At 34.1% G+C, this 22,651-nt stretch overlaps 6 protein-coding genes across 8 annotated transcripts; 3 read left to right on the top strand and 3 right to left on the bottom strand.

Moving 5' to 3' along the window:
* The first annotated feature begins 210 nt into the window (after positions 1 to 210).
* On the top strand, positions 211 to 2,140 carry LOC108814796 (protein FAR1-RELATED SEQUENCE 5). Of its 2 annotated transcripts, none has more exons than XM_018587423.2 (3): positions 211 to 554; positions 965 to 1,530; positions 1,774 to 2,140. In XM_018587423.2, coding segments are annotated over exons 1-3 (765 nt in total). In that variant the 5' UTR covers positions 211 to 553; the 3' UTR covers positions 1,972 to 2,140. The 2 variants fall into 2 exon arrangements, with proteins under 2 accessions (XP_018442925.1, XP_018442926.1); XM_018587424.2 differs by lacking the exon at positions 211 to 554 and adding an exon at positions 569 to 839.
* Positions 2,141 to 2,177: 37 nt separating this feature from the next.
* LOC108814797 (calmodulin-like protein 4) lies at positions 2,178 to 3,233 on the bottom strand. Its single transcript, XM_056990208.1, has one exon. It carries the CDS (start codon positions 3,068 to 3,070, stop codon positions 2,456 to 2,458), a length of 615 nt encoding a protein of 204 aa, XP_056846188.1. The 5' UTR covers positions 3,071 to 3,233; the 3' UTR covers positions 2,178 to 2,455.
* Positions 3,234 to 11,603: 8,370 nt separating this feature from the next.
* On the top strand, positions 11,604 to 13,034 carry LOC108816401 (protein yippee-like At3g55890). Its single transcript, XM_018588975.2, has 5 exons — positions 11,604 to 11,961; positions 12,331 to 12,374; positions 12,471 to 12,579; positions 12,691 to 12,746; positions 12,896 to 13,034. The coding sequence occupies exons 1-5, from the start codon at positions 11,866 to 11,868 to the stop codon at positions 12,966 to 12,968; spliced, it is 378 nt and encodes a 125-aa protein (XP_018444477.1). The 5' UTR covers positions 11,604 to 11,865; the 3' UTR covers positions 12,969 to 13,034.
* A 617-nt stretch (positions 13,035 to 13,651) lies between these two features.
* Positions 13,652 to 14,591, top strand: LOC108818490 (tetrapyrrole-binding protein, chloroplastic). The gene has a single exon (XM_018591476.2). The coding sequence runs from the start codon at positions 13,721 to 13,723 to the stop codon at positions 14,495 to 14,497; it is 777 nt and encodes a 258-aa protein (XP_018446978.2). The 5' UTR covers positions 13,652 to 13,720; the 3' UTR covers positions 14,498 to 14,591.
* Positions 14,472 to 17,191, bottom strand: LOC108818489 (uncharacterized). The gene is made up of 12 exons (XM_018591475.2): positions 17,027 to 17,191; positions 16,852 to 16,928; positions 16,661 to 16,736; positions 16,462 to 16,534; positions 16,322 to 16,373; positions 16,151 to 16,212; positions 15,945 to 16,008; positions 15,803 to 15,860; positions 15,623 to 15,709; positions 15,416 to 15,509; positions 15,171 to 15,271; positions 14,472 to 14,875 (listed from the first exon to the last, which is right to left on the bottom strand). Exons 1-11 carry the CDS (start codon positions 17,110 to 17,112, stop codon positions 15,179 to 15,181), a joined length of 822 nt encoding a protein of 273 aa, XP_018446977.2. The 5' UTR covers positions 17,113 to 17,191; the 3' UTR covers positions 14,472 to 14,875; positions 15,171 to 15,178.
* Positions 17,192 to 18,232: 1,041 nt separating this feature from the next.
* On the bottom strand, positions 18,233 to 20,729 carry LOC108814125 (PTI1-like tyrosine-protein kinase 3). 2 transcript variants are annotated; one of them, XM_018586628.2, is made up of 6 exons: positions 20,591 to 20,729; positions 19,812 to 19,986; positions 19,056 to 19,704; positions 18,839 to 18,971; positions 18,676 to 18,762; positions 18,233 to 18,571 (listed from the first exon to the last, which is right to left on the bottom strand). In XM_018586628.2, the coding sequence occupies exons 2-6, from the start codon at positions 19,900 to 19,902 to the stop codon at positions 18,431 to 18,433; spliced, it is 1,101 nt and encodes a 366-aa protein (XP_018442130.1). In that variant the 5' UTR covers positions 19,903 to 19,986; positions 20,591 to 20,729; the 3' UTR covers positions 18,233 to 18,430. The 2 variants fall into 2 exon arrangements, with proteins under 2 accessions (XP_018442130.1, XP_018442129.1); XM_018586627.2 differs by lacking the exon at positions 20,591 to 20,729 and adding an exon at positions 20,219 to 20,505.
* Positions 20,730 to 22,651: the final 1,922 nt, after the last annotated feature.

The raw sequence follows: 22,651 nt of genomic DNA on the forward strand, positions 1-22,651 counted from the left end.
AATCAGAAAAGAATTTGGAGTTTTATCGTATGGTCGGTATCCAAACAAAAAGATGGCATCAAGACAGTTTCTTCATATTTTATTTTATATGTTGCAATATTTCTGTTAATTTTATTTGCAGTTGGTTGTATGTATGTTATTTAATATGTAATGTTACAATTTATATAAATAAAACTAGTTGTTAAAAAAAAGAGGGATCGATCTGTACAATTATAAAAAAGTAGTGGACATACCGGTCTAACCGGTGCGTCTGTCGGCGAGAATCACGCTGTAAAAATCTAAAAACGCGAATAAAAAAACTAAACCAAACGAATAATCAGACGAGGAGAAGCGCACCGGAGGAACCATAGAGTCGACCAACACAAAGCTTAGATGAACGGTGAGTTGACTTCTCTCCGATATTGACCCAATCATCACTCGCCACGTCATAGGTTTACTTTGTCCCCTGTAATCCATCACCTTCTCTGTCTCTCCCCCATCGAAAAACCTAAATCGATCGCCGCCGCCTCCGATCTAACATCCGCCGCCGTCGAATCTCCCGGAAAACTTCAAAAGTAAGATTCTTTATTCATTCACCGTCTAATTGAAATTGGGTTTTACAGATTTGAGATTTTGATTTGGATTAAGATTAAAAGTCTCAATCTTTTGATGATTTACACAACTCTTCATTGCTAAAAGCTTGAATCTTTGAATAGATCAGGCCTACTTTAAAGAAGGGTTTCATTTTAAGCTTTGTTTTTGTATTATTGTGGAGACTGTAGGGTTATGAAACCACTTGTGTAGTTGAGCTTTTGTCATGATGTCTTGAAATTGAAGAGTTTCAGTCACAAAGGCTTCTTGTAAGAGGATAAAGACTTGTCCTTGTTCTTTGCTAGATATCTGCTGTGTGTTTTGCTCAGCTGTTGTGAAATGGTGTTTGTCTTCTTGAAATCTTGGTAAGTTCTTTCCATTTTTTTGATTGCAGTGGACTTCAGAATTGATAATGGTGATACTGATGCTGCTGGGATGATGATGGGGATCCATAATGAGATGGGTGAAAGCTCTGGTCAAGCAATGATTGAGCAAGATGATGAAAACCATAATGAGATTGGTGAACACTCTGGTCAAGCAATGCCTCTTGAGCAAGATGAGAAGGTAGATCTGGACTCTATCCCTCTGGAAGTTGCAGATATGGCGGATGAGCCTTTTGTTGGACAGGAGTTTGAATCTGAATCAGCTGCACACGGGTTTTATAATGCTTACGCTACAAAAGTAGGGTTCGTTATTCGTGTCAGCAAACTGTCACGGTCAAGGCATGATGGGTCTCCCATAGGAAGGCAGCTTGTTTGTAACAAGGAAGGGTACAGGTTGCCTAACAAGCGTGACAAGGTTATTAGACAAAGAGCGGAAACAAGGGTTGGGTGTAGAGCAATGATTTTGATTAGAAAAGAAAATTCTGGTAAATGGGTTATCACCAAGTTTGCCAAGGAGCATAATCATCCTTTGATGCCTGGAAGGGTTCGAAGAGGTTGCATCTATGATCAATATCCGGTCAGTTCTTGCTCTTTTCATTAATCAACATTCTTATAGTTGATGGATGGTCTATATGTCAGTAGCTAAATGAAGTCAAACATATAATAGATGTTAGATTCAGCTATTGGTTCCTTGTTGGCTGGTCAATGTGGTATTGGTTCATGATTAGTTGCTATATGGTTTGGTTCTGAGTTTGCATGTTTTTCATTTTGGTACTGCTGAAGAAACGAAGTTCTAAGAGTTTTCTCTTTGCATTTGCAGAACGAGCACGACAAAATCCAGGAGCTGATGCAGCAGCTAGCTGCAGAGAAAAAGAGAGCTGCTACGTACAAGAGGCATCTGGAGATGCTGTTTGAACATATCGAACAGCACAATGAAGGCCTTACTAAAAGAATCCAACACATAGTAGACAATGTGAGGGATCTGGAACAGAGAGATCATCAACAGAACCAAGTATAGTTTGTTTTTGGTCTCAGGTTGTTTTCTTGTTCATTTTTCACCAGCTTGATTTAGGAGATAGATCTTCTCTTCTGTATTCCCTATATCCTCTCTTTTAATAAAGAATTTTCTTGTCAAAAAACAAAAGAGCTTGCAATTGCCTTCAACAAATTTTTGTTTGGATGTTGCATAGGCATAGTTTAATTGTACATAAGGTGATGGTTCTAAAGCTCTATCAAAATCCTCTGTAAGATACTCCTCTCCTGGTGGAATCAAGTAAGCTATATATAGAGTCACCGCCTCACGCAGTGGAGTGTTCATAACTCTAGGGTGTTATCTTGCTTGAGCCCTAAGTAACCATCACCAACTTTAGATACACTTACAAACAATAACTAACATTTGGCAGGAAAAGTCAAATATCTTTTTATCTAATTGTTTTTAACCACTCAATTCAAGATTCATTACATTACGCTATTTACTTAGGAATAAAAAAGATCATATCAGCTTAACTTGATGATGATGTATTGCTAACTCCACCAGTTTTCATCATCTGAAGAAACTCCTTGTAATTGACTCTACCATCTCCATCTTCATCCACTTGCATAATCATCTCTTTACAACACTCTAGTGTTTTAACTTGCTTGAGTCCCAAGGAAGACATCACAGACTTTAACTCCTCAACGCTAATAAACCCATCGCCGTCTTGATCAAACACATTGAACGCATCTCTCATATCCTCTTCCTCTTTTTCTTGAACAATAGAACCGTAAAGAGATTCAAACTCCTGTATGTCTACACAACCATCTCCATTTGCATCAATGTTCTTGATCATTTGGATCAGATCTTTGTCTGGCATGAAGATCCCTAGGTTCTCTAGAGAATCATTTAGCTCTTCCTTTGTGATGCGGCCGTCTCCGTTCTTGTCGAACATCTGAAACACTCGTTTCAGATCCACCGGGTCTGTTCTTGCCTCACGAGATTCCGGTTCTGGCTCTGAAAGTGGTGGTGGGATGTTGTCGTCCATGTACCAAGAAGGAGGGAAGAGAACTCTAAGCTTCTTGGGAATCAAACAGAGAAGAAATGAGTTAATGAGGTTGTAGAGAAGAAAGACTCTCACCATTACTCTTGACTTGTGGCTTTGTCAAGAACAGAGAATGAGAGAAAACAAAGCTTTGATGTTCTGTCACACAGAGAAACTTGAAATGAAAATTGAATCAAGATTATACTGTTTTATAGAGGGCGGAGCGAGAGAGGTAGGGATGCTTTTGGTCTAGTATATAATTTGGCAAAGATCTTTCTTATATAAAATTTTTTTTGGTAAAGCCATAGGTTCCATTGATTAACGTAGACGTTACCTCTTTGCTTAGTTTTTCTTAACCTCTTTGGAGTTGAAAAATCTAAAAGTTGACTAAGTAATCTAATCCCAAAACATTTTCATACAATTTATACGAAAATATGTAGTATTAAAGTTATTGTATTGTTTTTTAATTGTTTTGATACTATAATATAGTTCAAAACGTATTTGTTACTTCTTTTTATCACAAAAGTATGTGTTACTTATTAAACACTAAAGAGTACGACTCTAAATAAAAATACAAACACTAGTTACGAGTTGGATTTTGTACTATAACAATTAACCGTATCTCCGGAACCCGAAATCCGAACCGAACCCGAACCAAAAAACTCGACCCGTTATCTGATCCGAAATGTAAAAATACCCGAATGGATCTTGTAGGGTGGTATAAAAAATATCCGAATCCGAAGTGTTATTAACCGAATCCGAACGGGTAACCCGAAAAACCCGAAACTAATAGTTAATATAAATATTTTGAAAAAAATATATATAAATATTTTAGTTATTAAATTTAATATTCGTGGTAATATGATATATAATAATAAATATTAATATCGAATTTTTTTTAAGTACACAATTAGTTATAAATAAGTAATTTGTAATTTGTTCATTGGAATAACAAGTCTACTGTTTATAATATAATGTATATTGTTTATAATATAATGTATATTGTTTATAAATAATGTTTGTTTTTATGTTTGATTTAACACTATATTGTTATTTTAGCAATTTTATGTGTGATAGATTAATTTTTATTAATTTAGTTGTTTTTCTTTATGTTTTTTTTTAAGTTTTTTTTTTACTTTGGTTATATCCGAACCGAACCGATATAATCCGAACCCGAATGATATATGGTTACTTTATGGATTTTTGGATGCAATATAATTTTTAACCGAACCCGAAGTGTTATTATCCGAACCCGACCCGTATTAATAAAATTTTACTATGGGACCTAAGAGCGTAAACCCGAAAACCCGAAAATCCGAAAAATCCGATCCGAATGCCAACGGGTACCCGTACGCCCAGGCCTAGTAGAGAGTATTAAAAAAAAAAGGTAGAGAGTATAAAAATGGAGGTTTAATCAATTTTTTAAAAAAGATAATCAGTTTCTTTTCTTTGTAAAAATAAATAAAAAGATAATATTCATTAAGTTAAGGATAACGCGTATTATTAGTGAACTAGCACATGCCACCAACGAGATTCTTGTCCCCATTTATTGCCTTATTAGATTAAAACATGAGTATTAGTGAACTAGCACATGCCACCAACGAGAAGCTGGCAGCCGTTAAATTATGTACAAGCACTAATTAAAACATTTAAGTTAACGTAGAAAATTTGAAGTTTCAAAAAAAAAAACGTAGAAAATTTGGATCGAACGAAACACATGCAGTGGAACAAACATTGAATATTAAACCTGACTTATAGTATTAACACTTTTGAATGTTTGTTAAATTTGAAAATATATTTATGTGATCAAAATACGTTTTCATACACGTTTTCATACACCTGACTTATAGTATTAACAAGTATTTCATAACGCATACACTTGTTTTATCTATAAATTAACTAGTATATAACTATATTTTATACATTTTGCACATTCTTTCGATCAAATGCATGCGTTATGAAATACTTGTCTCAACCCTTTCAAAAAATAACCCTTTTATGTTGTACAGTATCTCATGATACATATATATATCTTGACTGAATAATGTTTTAAATATAGTACAACAAAAATAAAGACAAGTTTCCGGAAACGTAGTATCTTCTGTAGATTCTCTGACGGGGTGTGTAACCTGTTCCAGCTCATCCAAAGTCGCTACCACTCATGATCAAAATACGTTTTCATACACTTGTGAAATATGAACGATAAAAATTGAACTATACTATAGGTCACAAGTTTTACTTCGTTATCTCTGACACGATTTGATAAAAAAATTGTCGTTGGTGTTTTAGAAGTTTCTTTTGAGACCACGAAGAGAAGGAGAAACTATTCTTGGTGTCTTGTGAAAATATCTGGATATTTTTTTAGTAAACATGTAAAATTTAAACAACCAAGGTCTTCCTGAAATTATAGTGTTAGCTAGAAGGATTGGAACTCTATTTTCTTAGATCGCTAAACCATTAAACTATTACTGTGTACGGAATATATTATTCAAAATTTCAAGTATGTTAATAGTGAAATTTTAACCAGTGTGGTAATTAAAGTATCTTCAAAAAACATTCTATAACTTCATATTTGAAGTTTTTTGTTTTCCAAAAGTAAACTTGAAGTTTTTAGTAGTGAAACTTCAAATATAGAATGTCACTACTCAAACTTCAAATTCGAAGTTTCACATTTTTATTTGCATTTTGGTCTTTATAATTACATATTATATTTTATACTTCTTAGATATTTTGTTGTTTATCATTTTAATCCTTTAATCATATTTTATAATATTTCATATTTGTTTTCATAAAATTAGTTTTACACATAAAACTAAATATAAACCTTAAAATAAGAAGTTTTAAGATTTAAAAACATCTTTAGATTTCAAATATGAAGTTTAAAACATCTTTAAACTTCAAATATGAAGTTTTACAAGCTTCAAAGTATAGTGTTTTTTCTTGTAATTTAATATTTAGTTATGTATTTATATTTATAATTTATATACTTACGGTAATATCTTATTAACTAATATTAATGTGATATTTTTATATATGTGCTAGTTATTTATAAATTTTATGGATTTATATTAATTATAAACAAATATAGGGACCATAGTGTAAAATACAAATAGTTTTGAAGTTTTCATTTTGGAGAAGAACACATTGAAACTTCAAATTTAGAGTTTTGCAAACTCTAAAATAGAGAGTCCGTTTGGAGATGCTCTTATATATTCGGCCAGCTCCGTAAAATGAAAACACACTTAATAAATACTGTTTAGACTTTTTTAAGAAACTGTTTAATTTGAATTTGAAATGCCATTTGTCTAGATAGCCTATAACCAGTGACCAGTATTTTGAAAAAAAAACAATTCAATCAAAATGGCTTTGTAAAAAATACTCGGTCCGTTTCTAATTGTAAGTAATTTTACTTAAAATCACAAATATTTAGAAAGTTGTTATTTTAAAAGATATATCATTTAATCAATTATTTCAATCAATTATAAATACATAACATTATTTCATTAGTTGCACAATACTCCCTCTGTTTCATATTACATGTCGTTTTAACCTTATACACACAGATTAAGAAAACATTTAATTTTACATATTTCCAAAATAAAAATACTATTACCAATACACCTAACCATGTATCAACCAATAGAAAAATAGAAAAGAGAATATTGTCAATAAATTTTGCATTGAAAACTTAAAACGACATTTATTTTGAAACAAATAATTTCCTCTAGAACGACATATAATTTGAAACGGATGGAGTATCTAATAAATAAAAAAGTGCACTGAAATATGTAAATTTGTTTTCTTTTTTTGATAACCGTGGAGATCCGGCGACCGAGGTCAACCGACTATTTTTTTTTATTAGAACTACTTACATTTAGAAATAGAGAGAGTAGTATCTTCTTTTAAGCTCACTAGGTAATTACCCGCGCTACGCTGCGGGATTTTTATCATGCTGATTCTTTTTGTTAAAATGTTTCAGTTTTATGCAACTCTTTGGTTTTTGCATGTGCTTGGTTTTATATACAAATAGCCTATATCAAACTAATTATACTTGTCAAATATTTTCGTACTTCCAATTAATTACTGGGTGACATCTAGGGTGAAATATAGTTTGGGACTTGAACCGAGCCAATAATAAAAAGGGCCTAATGGCTACACATATAATTTTGTTTGATTTTCACCGTCATATTAATGTAATTTACGTTGATTTTTTATCCTGTTTAATATTTGTTTGGTTAGTATACAAAAAAAAAATAGGTTGCGTAGATCAAAAGTACTGTATAAGTGAAAAAGGTTTTTCTTTTTCTTTGTGAGAAATTTAAATACCAAAATTCAATGTCATATAACGTTAAAATCATTTTCTAATAAATATTAATAGAAACTCAGAAAATTATTAATAATGATAATGTATAATTCCAAAATATTTTTTTTTAAAAGAAAAAGCCAAAACAAAAGAGATAGAGATGTGTTTCAACATATGACCATGATATAGATATAAGTTCTTAAGCGATGGCCAAATGATCCGTCTCTTATTGGTCTCATTATCATTATAACATCATCCGTAGCTTGCTTCTGTGCATCTTAATCTTTTGTTTCGTATTTTCCTTCCTGCCCAGTTTCACAACCAAAACTTGAAGTCTGGAAAATAGGAAGAGCTTCTCTATCTTCTGTTTTGATGTTACCATCCCCGGTCCATCTCTGGTTCATTTTCTTTGGTTGTTATATCCAATAGTTTAAAAAAATATCAAATTAATATTACTGTCATTATATATTGTGAAAGATGAGTTTAGGCAAAATATTATATTTGCTTTCATGGTATCATCTTTTGGTTGAATGAATGAATTTTCTTTGGTAATTTGGGTCACCGTAAAAATTTGTAAAGAAGCTTGGAAGTTGTACTCCGCAGTCTTGACTTGGAAAGTCCATTGTCTTTCCAATTATGTTGATTCGAGTGGTTGTTACCTTTTATTTTTTCTGTAGTGACACAATCATATATGGATCAAGTAAATATGTGAATGAATGAATAATGAATTGTTAATTATAATATATAAGAACTAATCTCTGATACAGTTATTTCTTCAGTTGTGGTGTGTGTAATCTTTTTACATCCCGGTCAAATAAGACGAACGTTGTTGTTCTATCACCATGTTCAACTATTAATTCTTCTATGAACCTGTTGATAGATAAATAATACTCAGAAAGCTAAATACATTTTTTAAATACTAATGTAAATATGATGTAAGAGAGAGCATACCTTGCAACTCTAATTATTATCTTTTGAATATAATTGTTGCATATCAAAGACTCATGAGAGATCCATTGAGTTTGAAATTCCTTGCTTCCCACATGCGCAAGAGACGTAAGACGACAGGCTGTTTTTTTTCTAAAGATGAGTGTAAGGGAATACCATGGTTATGAGATACTGCTCTCTCAAATTGAGGTAGGTGATGAATGCGTTGTTCGACTAATTGATTATATGAATTTTGTGTAAATTTCGATTAGGCACAGTTATCATGTAGGTTTTTATGCAAACATTTGCTTTAATCTATATTAATACATAGTGCAACACATTTTATTAACTTATCTATTTCTTTTCTATACTGTCTATTATATCTATTTTAAAATCATAAAACTTTTAAGGAACCGACATGGCTGTGGTTTCAAAACTTAAATAGATCATGAGAGAAACATACTTTATTAAGCAAACAATGCTACGGAGCTAGCTGCTCTACCAGAAGAGCTAAAACATATAAGCCATGTTCTTTTTGTTATTTAGTATATTACAAAATCAATAAAGGATACCATGGTCTTTACAGAAATATGATCAGCAATTGTAACAGGACCTACACTGGAAAGTTCCGAAAGTCAGTTACAATTATATCATTCTGTCTTATACCTACAAAGAGTGACAGATTGCATATACGTAGTTACAAAAGATGGGAATCTAAAAAGAGGAAGTATCAAGGAAGATGACTGCCACAGTGACTACCATAGAAAGGGAGGGTCCTTTGGCAGAGCTCACAACATTGGTACCAAGTAAGATGACTACCACAATGATGTCATCATGGAAATGCCTTCTCACGCCTCTCTCTATCTTCTTCACATCAGTAGATATCATTTCTCTCTTTTTACTGCAGCTCGCAGGGCCATCTTCAACAGTCTACATCTATCCCTTGTGTTCATTCACATCATATGTCAGACTCAATATTTGGTTCTGTAATGTTTACTTGGGGAAAATGGGTCTAACGCACACATTCCGTGAATGGTTCTGAACGATGTCAACAACTTCTTTGTAGGTCAGATGTTCCCATGGTCTGTCTGAAGCAAATACGAGAAACTGATCTTGTGGTTGGAGCTCATGCTCTGTTATCGACGGTTCTTACCCAAGATTGGCCTTTTTATTGTCTCACAGAGCTTATACTTTTTGTCAATAGTTCCCTGTTGAACAACGCCTTCTAGAAATACACGTCTCTTATGGATCTAGAGATCTGCAACATAAACTAAAAAGGTATATCTTAGCCTTCTCAATTTGGTCTCCAGAGTTATATTGCATGGAAAAGGAACAAACATATCTAGACTGTCAACATTCATGTATGCAACCATGAAGATAGAACATGGGTTCAACTGTTCTGTCAATTGATCTTATACGGCATTATATTGATCTCAACCATAGCACTGGCACATTGAAATGCTATAGTTTCATCTTTACCACTGTGTGTCATCCTTTCAACCCATTCAATAAAAATATATAAACTTACAATAAGCTACATGCAACAAAGCCTAAACAATGCCAATAACTATTCCACTGAATCAAACTTAAAATTGACGCATCAAATACCAAAAGAAAACTCGACTCTTTGTTTGAATCTGTTGAAGAAAGTCAGAAGCTTTGGCAAAAGACAAACTTTTTTTGAGAAAAATCTCCAAAAAAACGTCCAGCTGGTCACTCTTATCTAATTCAAGCGGAAGCTGAGTCATGATCAAATATAATGCAAGCAGTAGCAGAGATCAATTCCAGAAAAACCTTTCTTTATACACAGAAGTTAATTAAACATTACTAAATAAATATAACGCATCTTTGATTTCACTTTGAGGCAAAATCTGCGCCATATGATCGGAACCGTATATGAAATCTCTCTTGGATCAGGACTTGATGCTCCTCCTCTATCAAACCAACACCATCCATAGACGCAACCAGATCACATCTTGCATTATTTTAAAATCACCATTATTTTTAAGAAACTGACATGGCTGTGGCTTATAAACTTAAAGAGATCAAAAAGGGAAATCATACCTTATTAAGCAATCAATCCTACTACCTCTGACTATCATCATCACATCAGTAGCTGCAGCTTGCAGATCTTCACCAGTCTAACACACACATCTCGGGGTGGTTGTGAACGATAGTCCGTCTGCAAAAAATATGAGAAACTGATCTTCCTTGGCTAAGTGAAGACGGATGATTTCAACAATGGCTGCAGCTGCCATACAGAGAACAGAGACGAACAGACCAATCCCCATTCTTTGTATCTCAGTGAATCATTTGTATACTCCAATGAACCGCCTAGCTAAAGGGACGAGGAACCTGTCGTACAGTGGAACCCCTGTGTCAAACGTCCCGAGCGCTGCTGGAGGAAGCTGGAAAGATCCTATTTTGCAGTCCATGGCTCTGCCTTCTTGAACAAACATTGTGGACATTTGTGCGTATACGGCTGAGAAGATGATCCCAGAAGCCTATATTTGGAACATTCATATCAGAATCTTGAGTTCTTCAACTTGAGTAATTGTGCATAGTCTCCAGGAATTGGAAAAGTCTTCGGCTTTGGATTCTTCTTCTGAGTAGCTGCTTTATCAAGGTACCTGCGTCAGTATAGACACCCCATGTTAAGGCGAGGAAGGAAGTATCGAAAGCAAAGCATACAGCTTCTTGTAACCGTTAGAAGGTGATAACAACAAAAAAAGGTAAGGCATTTACCTCTTCGTTCGCCGGAAAGGCTTGTTAACTGAGAAGAGACTTGGGAAGCTTGAACTTTCGCTGGTCTCAGCCACCTAGCCGGAGAAGAGAGCGGTGGAAATCCCTGATTGGGTTTGAAGTTCTTTAGCGGTTGTCTTCTTCCCCATCCTCGCCGGAGAAAAGAGGGCTTTAGGGTTTGAAGTTCTTCATCCTTCGGTCTCTTTCTTTGTTGTCTTCTTCCCAATCCACGTTCCATTTCAAACCAAAAGAGTTAGATAGATCGATCGATTTCAAAGAGAAAAAGTTATAGAAAGTTCGATCGATTTCAGAGCGAAAGAGTATGGAGAGATCAAATCGTTCGCCGGAAGAGAGAGACCGACGGAGACAAACGAAGGGAGACTTTAAAAGTGACGTGGAAAGACGGAATGTTATGAATGGTTCTCAAAGTTTTTTCATTTAATGACATGGCTGCTCCACATGATTCTAAAAATCATATGTGGCAGAAGCTGGAGAAAGGCTAGCCTTATTACTGTGTGGATTTCCCATGATCTAGTACTAGAGATTGTTTGTTGTAAAAGAATAAGAAGATATTATCTACAATTGGATTTAAACTAGATACTCCCTTTTTAAAATCCATTTTTTAAGAGTTTTAATTGAGTCGTCAAACCTGCTCTTCGGATTTTGAACGTTTCCAAATAGATAAGATGTTTTTGTTTGAGCAAAATCTTCCTTTTTGAACAAAAATAAAAATCAACTTCCCAATCCACGTTTCTTGCTAAAATACGCAACTTCCAAATCCAATTAGACCGAGTCCTCTTGTTAACAGTTTTTATACGTCCGAAAACTACTCCAAAATTCATATAAATTCAAAAGACTCAGATTTTAGGGATTAGTTATCCAGTTCATCGAAGAGAGAGAGATATTTGTAGTTACAATCAAGATGGGAAGGGTTTTTATCGTTGATCTGGAAGGAGAAGTCTATAGTTGCATACACTGTAAGACCCATCTTACTAAAGATCAAGACATCATGTCCAAGGTTTGATGTTTTATTTTTGGTTGTTACTAAAATGATATTTTTCATCAGGGGCCTAGGTTTTCTGATTATATATATATGAGTATTCAGTGATTCCTTTTAGTATTGACCATGTCCAGCATGATAACATCTCATCACATTGCTTAGTGTCAGTTTCAATTTCTAAACTGAAAGAGTATTGCATCTTTCTAACTATTAAAAGGTATTTATGCAGTCTACACTATAAAATACACAGACTATCATGCTGTACTATAGTACATGATAACACCGGTAACATAAAGTACATAGACTACACTATAGTACATGATAACACCAGTAACATAAAATACATAGACTACACTATAGTACTTGATTGACTTTGTGTTTGTGCAGTCTTTCAAAAGCAGGGGTGGACAAGCTTATCTCTTCAGTGCAGTGTAAGTTTTCTGTTTTCTTATAGTTTACTTTGGTCTATTATTTAGTTTGTTCTCTGTACTCCTAATTACGTTTTCTTGTTATTGTTGATCTTATAGTGTAAACGTTTCAACTGGAAATAAAGAAGACAGAATGATGATAACGGGACTTCATACGGTAACTGACATCTTCTGTGTTGGTTGTGGATTAAACGTTGGCTGGAAATACGTAAGCCAAACATTTATTTAGTTTAGTTGCAGATATAATAATAGTAATAGTAGTCCATGTTCGCAACGACTCTGGAGTAGTTAGACTTCGTTTTGTGGTTTATGTTACCAGGTGACTGCCCATGATGTGAGCCAGAAGTACAAGGAAGGAAAATCTGTTCTTGAATTGTGAGAAATTTTTCTTTTAACCTTTTTTTAATCAAAGCACTGATTACATTTCCAACAAATAAACACAAATGGTACAACTTTTGATTCAAGAATGTGATTTGAGTTATGATCCCAAATGCGTATATTATCTTTGATTGTTTTTGCAACAGGTATAAGATTGTGGGTCCTCATGATAGCAACGACTTGGTTTGTCAACAAGTTTCTCAGCTTATAATTCAATAATCAGATGACGCTTAAGCATTTTCCTCTCTTAATTCTTAGATTTTTTTTTTAAATGTACATTCTTCTACTTTTTTTTTGGATCTGTATCAAATAAGTATATTTTGGCACCCCGTCATAATTGCCTGGTTTAATTAGTATATTCCTCTCTTATTTATTTTTGAATGAATAAACTACACATTACGCTTGTTTTTTTTTGAAAATTAGTGGGGAAAGCAAAAACTTGTTTTTTTTTAGAATGAAACCAAAAGCTTATTACTTCTTTAATCCAATAATTTGACTGATAATTTTTAATGTTTATATATCAGAATCTTAGAAAATATAAATTATGATTTTTTTTTAAAATTGTGAGGAATCTTCAGCACAAATAAAACCATCAGAAATGTGTAAAGTCGATGACAAAAAAAAAAACCATCAGAAGTGAACTTTATAAAGTGGTTTGTGATAAAATAGTGAAAATGAATCTTCGTAAAATAAGTAAAATTATTAGAAGTAAAATTTTATATATGATATTCTTTTACAGTTTATAATATCGTAATTAATTAGCTTTAAAAAAATCTAATTTTCTCAAGTAAAATGAAAAAAAAAAAAGAGAATCAAACCTGACCCTTAAGTGACCAATCAGAATCGACCGCGCTTAGTCTTTCATGATTTTCCACACCTTATCTTTCTCTATCCCTCTGCTCTAAACTCTCCAGCTTCATTCTTCCTGGCGTGTCTCCTCTCTCTCTCTCTCTCTCCCCCTCCCTCCATCAATGGCGACCACAAACTCTCTCCATCACCACCACTCTTCTTACCAACACAACCGCCACAACTTCCATTACCAATCTCACTTCACACCAACTTCTCTCTCCCTCAAACAACCCACTTCCACCGCCACATTCTCATCACTCATCTGCTCTTCTTCCTCCTCCTCCTCCTCGGCCGTCGTCACCTCTGCTACCACCACAAACGCTTCCGACATAACCACCGAAACCACAACCGAGTTCGATGTCCTAGCGACCCATCTGATCAACCAAGATTTCAAGAAAGCAGACGAAGAAACTAGGAGACTTCTCATTCAGATAGCAGGAGAAGCAGCCATTAAACGCGGCTATGTTTTCTTCTCTGAGGTGAAGTCCATCTCCGTTGAAGATCTTCAGGCTATCGACAACCTCTGGACAAAACACAGCGATGGGAGGTTCGGATACAGTGTGCAACGCAAAATATGGTTAAAAGTCAAGAAAGACTTCACAAGATTCTTCATTAAAGTCGAGTGGATGAAGCTTCTTGATACAGAGGTGGTCCAGTATAACTACAGAGCTTTCCCTGATGAGTTCAAATGGGAGCTTAATGATGAAACGCCCTTAGGACACTTACCGCTAACAAACGCGTTGAGAGGAACGCAGCTTCTGAAATGCGTTTTGAGCCATCCTGCGTTTGAGATTGCTGGTGATGATGATAATGAAGGAGGAGAAGAAGCTGAGAACAGAGGTGGTGGTAAAGCACAGACAAAAGACACAAGAGTGTTTAAAACTGATTACAGCTTCTGATTGATGTCTTTGATTTTCATTTGGATTATAAAAATATGTATGAACAGTCAACTAGTTAATGAATATAAACCAAAAGTCTTTATTGGTTGATCAATGTTTAATTTATAAGTTCCTGAAGATATTCATTCTCAGACGGATCAAATCTGAAACAACTTCAAACTCAAGCTGTCCATAAAGGGGTATTCTCTTGTCTGTCCTCTTTGCTGATTTGATGAATGGATACAAAGCTGTGATTTTGGCTCTGTTCAAGAAAGTTGCACCTCAGTGTGTGAAAAAGATCCAACGGATACGTTGCTGCTTCTGTAGCCGTGTAGTTTATTCTCGATGTAGGCCACACACGTTACAGTTGATGTGGACAGATGCTTTCTTTATGTCATTCTGTGGTTTTTAATGAAGAAACATTTAGTCACATGCATTATTGATTCAAAACTATGTTCTCTTTTACCATGTAATAACATGCCATGAGATCAACAAAGATGAGCATACAGAGTTTCAAGTAGCATTCTAAAACAGAGGGTAAAATTTATTGAAATAGCCGATGCTTGTGCGTTCTTCAGACTAACAAAACATCTAAAATCTATAATTCCATTGATATCTGTTGTGGTTATATATGAACATCCTGTGTGTATATAAGCAGGGAAAAAGTTATTGGCAAAAGTTTCAATACACTGACTAGTTTTTTTAGGCACATGGGCAGAGTCGTCGGGTGTATTGGTGTGAACCGTCACAAGAAAGCATTGATTGTGTCCGGCTATACAAGCATGCGCCTGGATACTGAAAAACAAAGAAAATAAACATACACACATACAGAATCACTCAGGATTCAAAAGCTAAGTCAGGAAAAGTAAAGTGAATGAGATATTTCACTCAGGATTAAGAGCTTAAAGTGTGCCATTAGAGAAGTAGAAAATAGAATACCAAATCTCTGGGCGCATCATCAGCAACTTCAGCAGGTTGGTCAGGCCCAGCACTTGCTAAACAGGATCCTTTGCAGGTCATGTATCTTTGCATACTGACCAAACAAAGAAACAAAACAAGAACACCATGTAAACATCAAATTTATGTCTATGAAAATCTCTAGACATAACTTAATGGTAGGCTTAAATGATGACTTTGTTAACTTACACGTCACATTGGTTTAGAAGTGAGAGTTTATTCATCACACACAATTGTCCACGTGCCTTGCAAACAGCATCGCATGAATCTCCTTGCCTATGAAACAAGTTCAATAATAAAAAAAAGTCTAAGAATATGGTCTCCACAAATTCATCATATGGTAGAGAAGTGAGGGTATGTGTTTTATACCTTCCGACAATAACGTCAATGCCAAGAAGTCTTGTTTCAACTTGTGTAAGGTTAGCTCCTGTTTCAGTTATTTAAGGAATGTAAAATGTATTTTGACATCTAAACCATAGTTGAAAGAAAGTGTAAGCTATCAAAAGCTAACCTGAAGCATTTGACGTCAGAGAAAAACAATGGTGAAACTTGCTGTGGTATGCATTTTCATGAACCTATAAGTTTCAGGTCATAATCATTACACTTCCATCAGTTTTAAATAAAACCTCAATTCCACGGGGTAATTTTCTCCACTTGGGCGACATAAACTCAAGAAAAACTTGCCAAGAAGAGAGAGAAGAAGAGTCAATCACTTACCACACTCTCAGAACTATGGCGACATCTCCCGGCACAAAAATCAAATAGAGTCTTGTATGTCCCTGTTAAAGAGGTGAATTTGTTGGATCTTTTGCAGATGCAAAAATAAATCTATGCGGATCATCTATTTTTTATTAACATCATCCAAGCTGCTGTAAAAGGATAAGTTACCTGCTGTAGCCGGCTTGGCAACTTTTACCTTAACCACCTTCTCAAGAAGCGTCTGCAGGAGATAAATATACATTCATTAGCAAAACAACAAGATGAAGCAAGAAGAGAGAAACAAAACCCAAAAGGTTCCAATAGAATACCCGAGTTGGATTCAAGCAACAAGAAACGCAAAATTCATAAGAGCTGCAGCATTGTGAAAGGATGTTGCATCCCCTTCAATCAAACCAAACAACAAATAACAAAGTCAGAATCAGAATCAGATCGTATGGTTAAGAACACATTAGTCTTTACAAGATTATTTTCCTCAATTAGGGTTATGATTCTATTAAAATGACTTACAGGCAAGAGAATCTTTCTCCTTTCAATGGGCAGCAACGGGTTCGAGAATCCAAAGACAGAGCATCACACACATTGCCTGCAATCATCGTTCATGCTTTTAAAAAAAAGAACCAATCTTTCTATCTAAAACTCTTGTCCGAAAAGCTGTAAAAAAAATTGAATCATTCATTGGAGTGGAAGTAGTAGCTGACCTTCATCGTCGGAGATCAAGTACCTTCCTTGAACAGTTGTTCTGCAAATCCTCTCTTCTAAGAATCCGATGTCCTTCCTGCGAAATTCAATCGATATCAAGCCAAGACAGAACAGAACAGAACAGAACAGAACAGAACAGAGGCTCCTCGCAATTCATAGAAACAAATCATTCACCTAATCGCAGATGTTCTCAACGGAAGTAAGAAGAAGCCCACGAGTTGTAGAAGACCGAGGAACAATCTAAACCCAGATGTCGACATTCTTGTCGGAGAAAGAACGAATTTTTCGACCAGATCAAGTTCCGACTCTGAGATTGTCCCTCCCTTCCATAATAAGCCTTCTTTAATGTTTTTGTTCTTTAATGATTTTGCATACCTATTAAAGAAACTGATAATTTTTCTGTTTTAACTTTATTTAATATACTATTTTACTTGACTTTTGTTAATTAATAAGTTAGAAATATGGATAAAAACTCAAAAAAAAAAACTCATTTAGTTTATGTATTGAAAAAATAAAATGATATTTATAATTTTTTAAAAATTATTATTAAAAAAAATATCTTTAAGAGTTACTTTGCTTAATTTTGCTCTTTGTCAATCACGTTGCGTGATGTTTAATTAGTTAAAAATAAATATCTAATTCAAATTAGATTAATATACTTTTAAAATACATTAAAAACTTCATGAATTAATATTCAATAAATTAATAAATTTTATTAATTTTAAATTAAGCTAATATAAAATATGATATAATTTAATAAAACAATAATTTTGAAAACCTTATATAAATACATAGTTCCATATATATACATTAATTTTATATATATACAATATATTGTATAGTTTACTTTTTATTTACGTTAAAATCTACTTCTTTTTTAATATTTTAAATTATATTAATGTTTTATACCAAAATGTATTTACTGGTATACCAAGTAATTTAATAAAAAACATAAATTGTATCTATAAAATTTAACCAATGTATATCACAAAATTAAGTATTTATAGTTTTACATAAAATATAGAAATTTTTAAAAATCTACAAATTAATAAAATATCAGAATCCAAACATTATTAGTTTATAAAACAATATACATTCTCTGCATTTAACACCATTTAGCTTATTTTCCTTCAGGGAGAATGACTCATTCATCAACATGGCCGCAGGAGCAAATGAAGAGGTAAAGAATTATAAATTTGCAAAGCCAGTTCCTGTACTTGTCCCAACTTAAGTCTGACGTTTATTTAAAACGGCCAGATTCAAGAAGCATCTCTCAACACTATGTCTTGAGTGATTCATTATTGCACTAAAATCTGATGAATTCTAACATTGCAAGACCTGTATATTTGATGAGTTGCAACTGAATTAAAGAAGAAAAAAAACAAAAAAAAATGCTCCAATATATAAAACACTTTTGCAAGTACCAAACAAAACAGTTTTCAAGACGCACCAAATCACTACTAATAAACATATAAGAAGATATAAACCTCAACAAAGAGACACACTGAATAACAGTATTTGTGTATGACATGGCAACACATGAAACAGAAACTAATCTCCCATTATCGCATATAAGAATCAAGTTTCCTGGGATGGAGTAGCAGCCGCTGTTGATGACCTTGATGACTTCAACAATGGTTGTAGAGCTTTTACCACAATGCTCATGTTCGGCCTAAACTCTGATTCGTATTGCACACACAACGCTGCAACAGCCGCGAGCTGAAACGCAAGAACAAGGAGAAGAAAACATTTCATGATCAGATTCAAAAGTGGTTTCAGAGGCTAAAGATGAAACCATCAAAAGACGTTGAAGCTTTTTTTACCTTTGCAACTGCTTTAGGAGGATAATCTCCATTGAGTTTTGGATCAACGCATTGCTTCACTTTGTCTTCACTCAGCCTTGGTGCAGCCTGAAGTTATATGACAAATGAACTTGATGCCACAGAACAATAGCAGCAAAGAATAAAAAGATGTTTTTGTGCTTACCCAAGTGACAAGACTTTGCTGACCACGTGGCATAGTATGATCAACTGGTTTTCTACCAGTCAAGAGCTCCAAAAGAACTACACCAAAACTATACACATCACTCTTCTGTGTCAGTGAACCAGTCATGGCATACCTGCAACACCAAAACTGTAGTGAGTTAACAATCTTTTACTTCCTCAAGAATAGTATGATGAACTGTTTCAGAAGCATTCATTACTCTGGCGCATGGTAACCAAAGGTCCCCAAAACTCTAGTAGAATGAAGGCGAGCAGCCATATCAGGAGACTGATTCGACAGATTAAAATCAGCAATCTTGGCTTTGAAATCTTCAAACAGAAGCACATTGCTAGACCTAACATCCCTGTGTATAACCGCAGGCTGAACTTTCTCATGTAAATACTCAAGTCCTCTAGCCGCATCAACCGCTATTCTAACCCGTTGGTTCCAATCAAGCGTTGGACCCGGCTGCGCTCCCTGGACTCCTTTCCTCCCGTGTAAGATGTCATGTAAAGACCCCATCGTGGCAAACTCGTACGCAAGAACACGGAGGTTCCCTTCAACGCAGTAACCAAAGAGCTGAACAAAGTTCTCATGCTGCAGCTTCGAAACTCTAGAGACTTGAGTCAAGAACTCGAAGTTTGATTCAGGCTCAGCTGAGTTATCAAGCTTCTTGACAGCCACAGCTCTGCCATCACTCAAAGTTGCGTAGTAGGCTCTTCCGTATGATCCTTCACCGATCAATGCCTTTGATCCAAAGTTATCAGTCTTTTCTTTCAGCTCATCCAAAGACAACGCAGGGACGTCAATAGCTGGAGGCACGTTTAAAGCATCAGGCCTCACAGAAACTTCTAGGTTTTTATTGTGCCCTTCAAGAACAAAGAAACACGAAAAAATATGATGCTTAGGGTTTATATGGTGCTCGTTTTCACATATTGGCACCAGTCACAACTAGTTTGAGACAAAAGAGCAGTACCATTGTGGTGCTTAGGGTTTATATGGTGCTCGTTTTCAGTAGTGTGGTAAGGCTCTTCGACGTGGCAAGCACAGCACAACCACCTACGCATCTTTTCTCTTTTGCCTATATAGAGATCGTCTACAGCTCTTGGTTTATCCAGTCGAACAAAGTAGCCTGGTGATCTATCGTTCGCCTGCATATATCATCATTACACTAAATGAATCAATCAATCATCATCATTTCTCATATCTACACAATCAATAAAGAGCCAAAGCAAGTTTCTTCAAACAAACACTAAGTGAGTGATGACATTCTAAGTGTGAGCATTTGATTCGAGATTCAGGCTAAAGTTAAGAACTTTACACAAACCCACGAGCTGCTTAAACGTCAGCTTCAAGATCAAAGCTTTTGGATGTAAATCTTACCGTCTGACCACGGCGGTGATAATCAGGATCATTAGGATACATACCCAAAACAACTAATTACAAAAACAATCACCGGAGACAGAGACGGGTCTAATCAAGTTAAGAACTTTGGCAGAGAAATGAGAAGGAAGTGACGAATGGACCCAAAAACAACTCGATACCCCCCTAAAAGAGTAAAACGTTTTTTATGCATTTATAAGAAAACAGTGATAAAAGAGAAAGAAAACAGCTAAGAGAAGGTGTTAAAAGTGAAGAGAGACATAAAGACATGATTTTAAAACACACAGACAACTTGTCACCAATAAAAGAAAACAAAGAAACTAAATTTACAAAGATTATAATTCCAATAATGAAAGAGGAGAGAGAGTATACCTGTTTTGCTGTTCTGTTTTGTTGTTAGTTGGAGAGATTAAAGAGAAGGCAGATAGACGTGGGGAATTGAAATTCTTGGGACCGAGAGAGAGAGAGATATATAATGGAGGAGGAGACAGAGAAGAAACAAACGCGCTTAAGGAAAAATCTTGGACAAAATATATTTTATTACCTTGGGGAATTTTCAAAATATATTTTATTACCTTCTTCTGATTCTGTTCTTGTCAGCATCGTTTTCGATGGTTCATCCGGAATAAACATTCCTAGTGTAGTCTTTTACGTATTTGACCTAATCAGGTCGGTTTTGTCGGCGACGTTTCGACCTTTGATTTGAAGAAAAGTTTTTTTTTACAGTTTTTTTTTAACTGAAAGTTTATACAGTTTGGATCAGTTTTATATGTTAATAGTAAAGGGTAATAGTGTTATATTCACTGATTTAATATTTTAGAAAGAAAACGTTATTGTCAAGTTGTTAAAGCAGTCCAAAAACTACACCTGAATAAAATATTAATATGTGAATTACTTTTTCTTTCGTTTGGTAAAGGGGAAAATGTTGAAGATGTCAATTTACGTTTGGTTAAAATATAGTATAATATATTACATAAATCAAATGTTCTGCATGCATCTATAAAAAATTACATTTAAAGCCATGAGTGTCTGTCTAACGACCAACAATTGTTAATATCTTCAATGGAAAAGAAATGCTGTGGGTCAAGTAGTATCACTATTTTCTCATTGCTTTAGTTGACGTGGAGAGGAATTTCTCGGTGAGTCTTCTTGTTGACACTTGACTCACTCTTCTTCTTCTTTTTTTTAACACACACTCTTTCTTTTTTTTTTGTTATTGTGTAAATTCACACTCTTCTTCTTGTTGACAATGTAATGAGATTTTGGAGCTTAGAAATGTAATATGTTGTTCTTTCCAGTTACGAAAACAAAAACTTTACCTTCATGTCCAGTGGCTGAGGCAGTTCTTTAGCAGGGGGGTCATTTGCCCGTTGTCTACGAAAAAAGAATTTACTTGTATTTTGAAGGAAAGTAACTTAAAATATATGTTTAAAATATATGTTTTACCAAAAATAAGCTCATTAAAAATATCACCAACTTAACTCATTGATCCATTTAATAAATGCTTATGGGGGAAATTGACCCCTCTAAAAGATTCAGCTGGCTCTGCCAATGTTCATGTCCTGTATTAGTGATTTTAAATCACTTCCATTTGCTTTCATGGTGGCGAAGGTGAATCATTACGGCCAGTCTTGAGCATGTTCTGATGAAACATTCGATTTGACTATTAAATTTTCAAAAAAATTTATCCATGTTTTTTAAAGATAGATTTCTTTGATGTTTTCATCTAACTGAAGTACAATTAGAAATTAATCCTACTTTTTTTCTAACATTTACAATGGTATGTCACTGATTTTGAATACCAATTATTGAAAAAAACATTACTAAACTATCCTAATTAAGCTACCTTAAATATCGTTGTTTTAAGATTGTTTATTTATTGTTGGCCGAAAGGAAAAGTCTCTCTGTTAATTTGAACCTGATAGAGGCAAATAATTTAACAATGTTGATGAATAATAAAATTGTTTTTACGTGAAGAATCGTGAATGGATTCATCCTTTTGTGTGTCCTATTATAACATTTTTATATGTTCGATATTTGGATGAAGTAGAAAATAATAGTCAGAGTTCTTTACAAACCATAAATAATATGTACTTAATTATATAAATATAGTAATAGAAAATATGAATATTTCTATTCGAAATAACCAATAAATGTTATTACGTTAAAGTAATTAGGATATCAAATGACACAATATAAACCATGTAGATGTCATTAGTATAGGAGATATTCAAAAATAGTATATTTTATTTACGATTAGTTCACTAACAATATTCTTTACTTCTTTAAATCATTCCTAATATTTAAGACATGGTTAATGTATTACTATCGGATTCCTAAAATTTAGCTATACCTTAAACTTAAAAGATTGTAATTTTTAATTACCACAAGAAAATCTTGTATATACATATATATATATATATATATATATAT

Source organism: Raphanus sativus, chromosome 7 (assembly GCF_000801105.2).
Source record: "Raphanus sativus cultivar WK10039 chromosome 7, ASM80110v3, whole genome shotgun sequence".
Classification (NCBI taxonomy): Eukaryota; Viridiplantae; Streptophyta; class Magnoliopsida; order Brassicales; family Brassicaceae; genus Raphanus; species Raphanus sativus.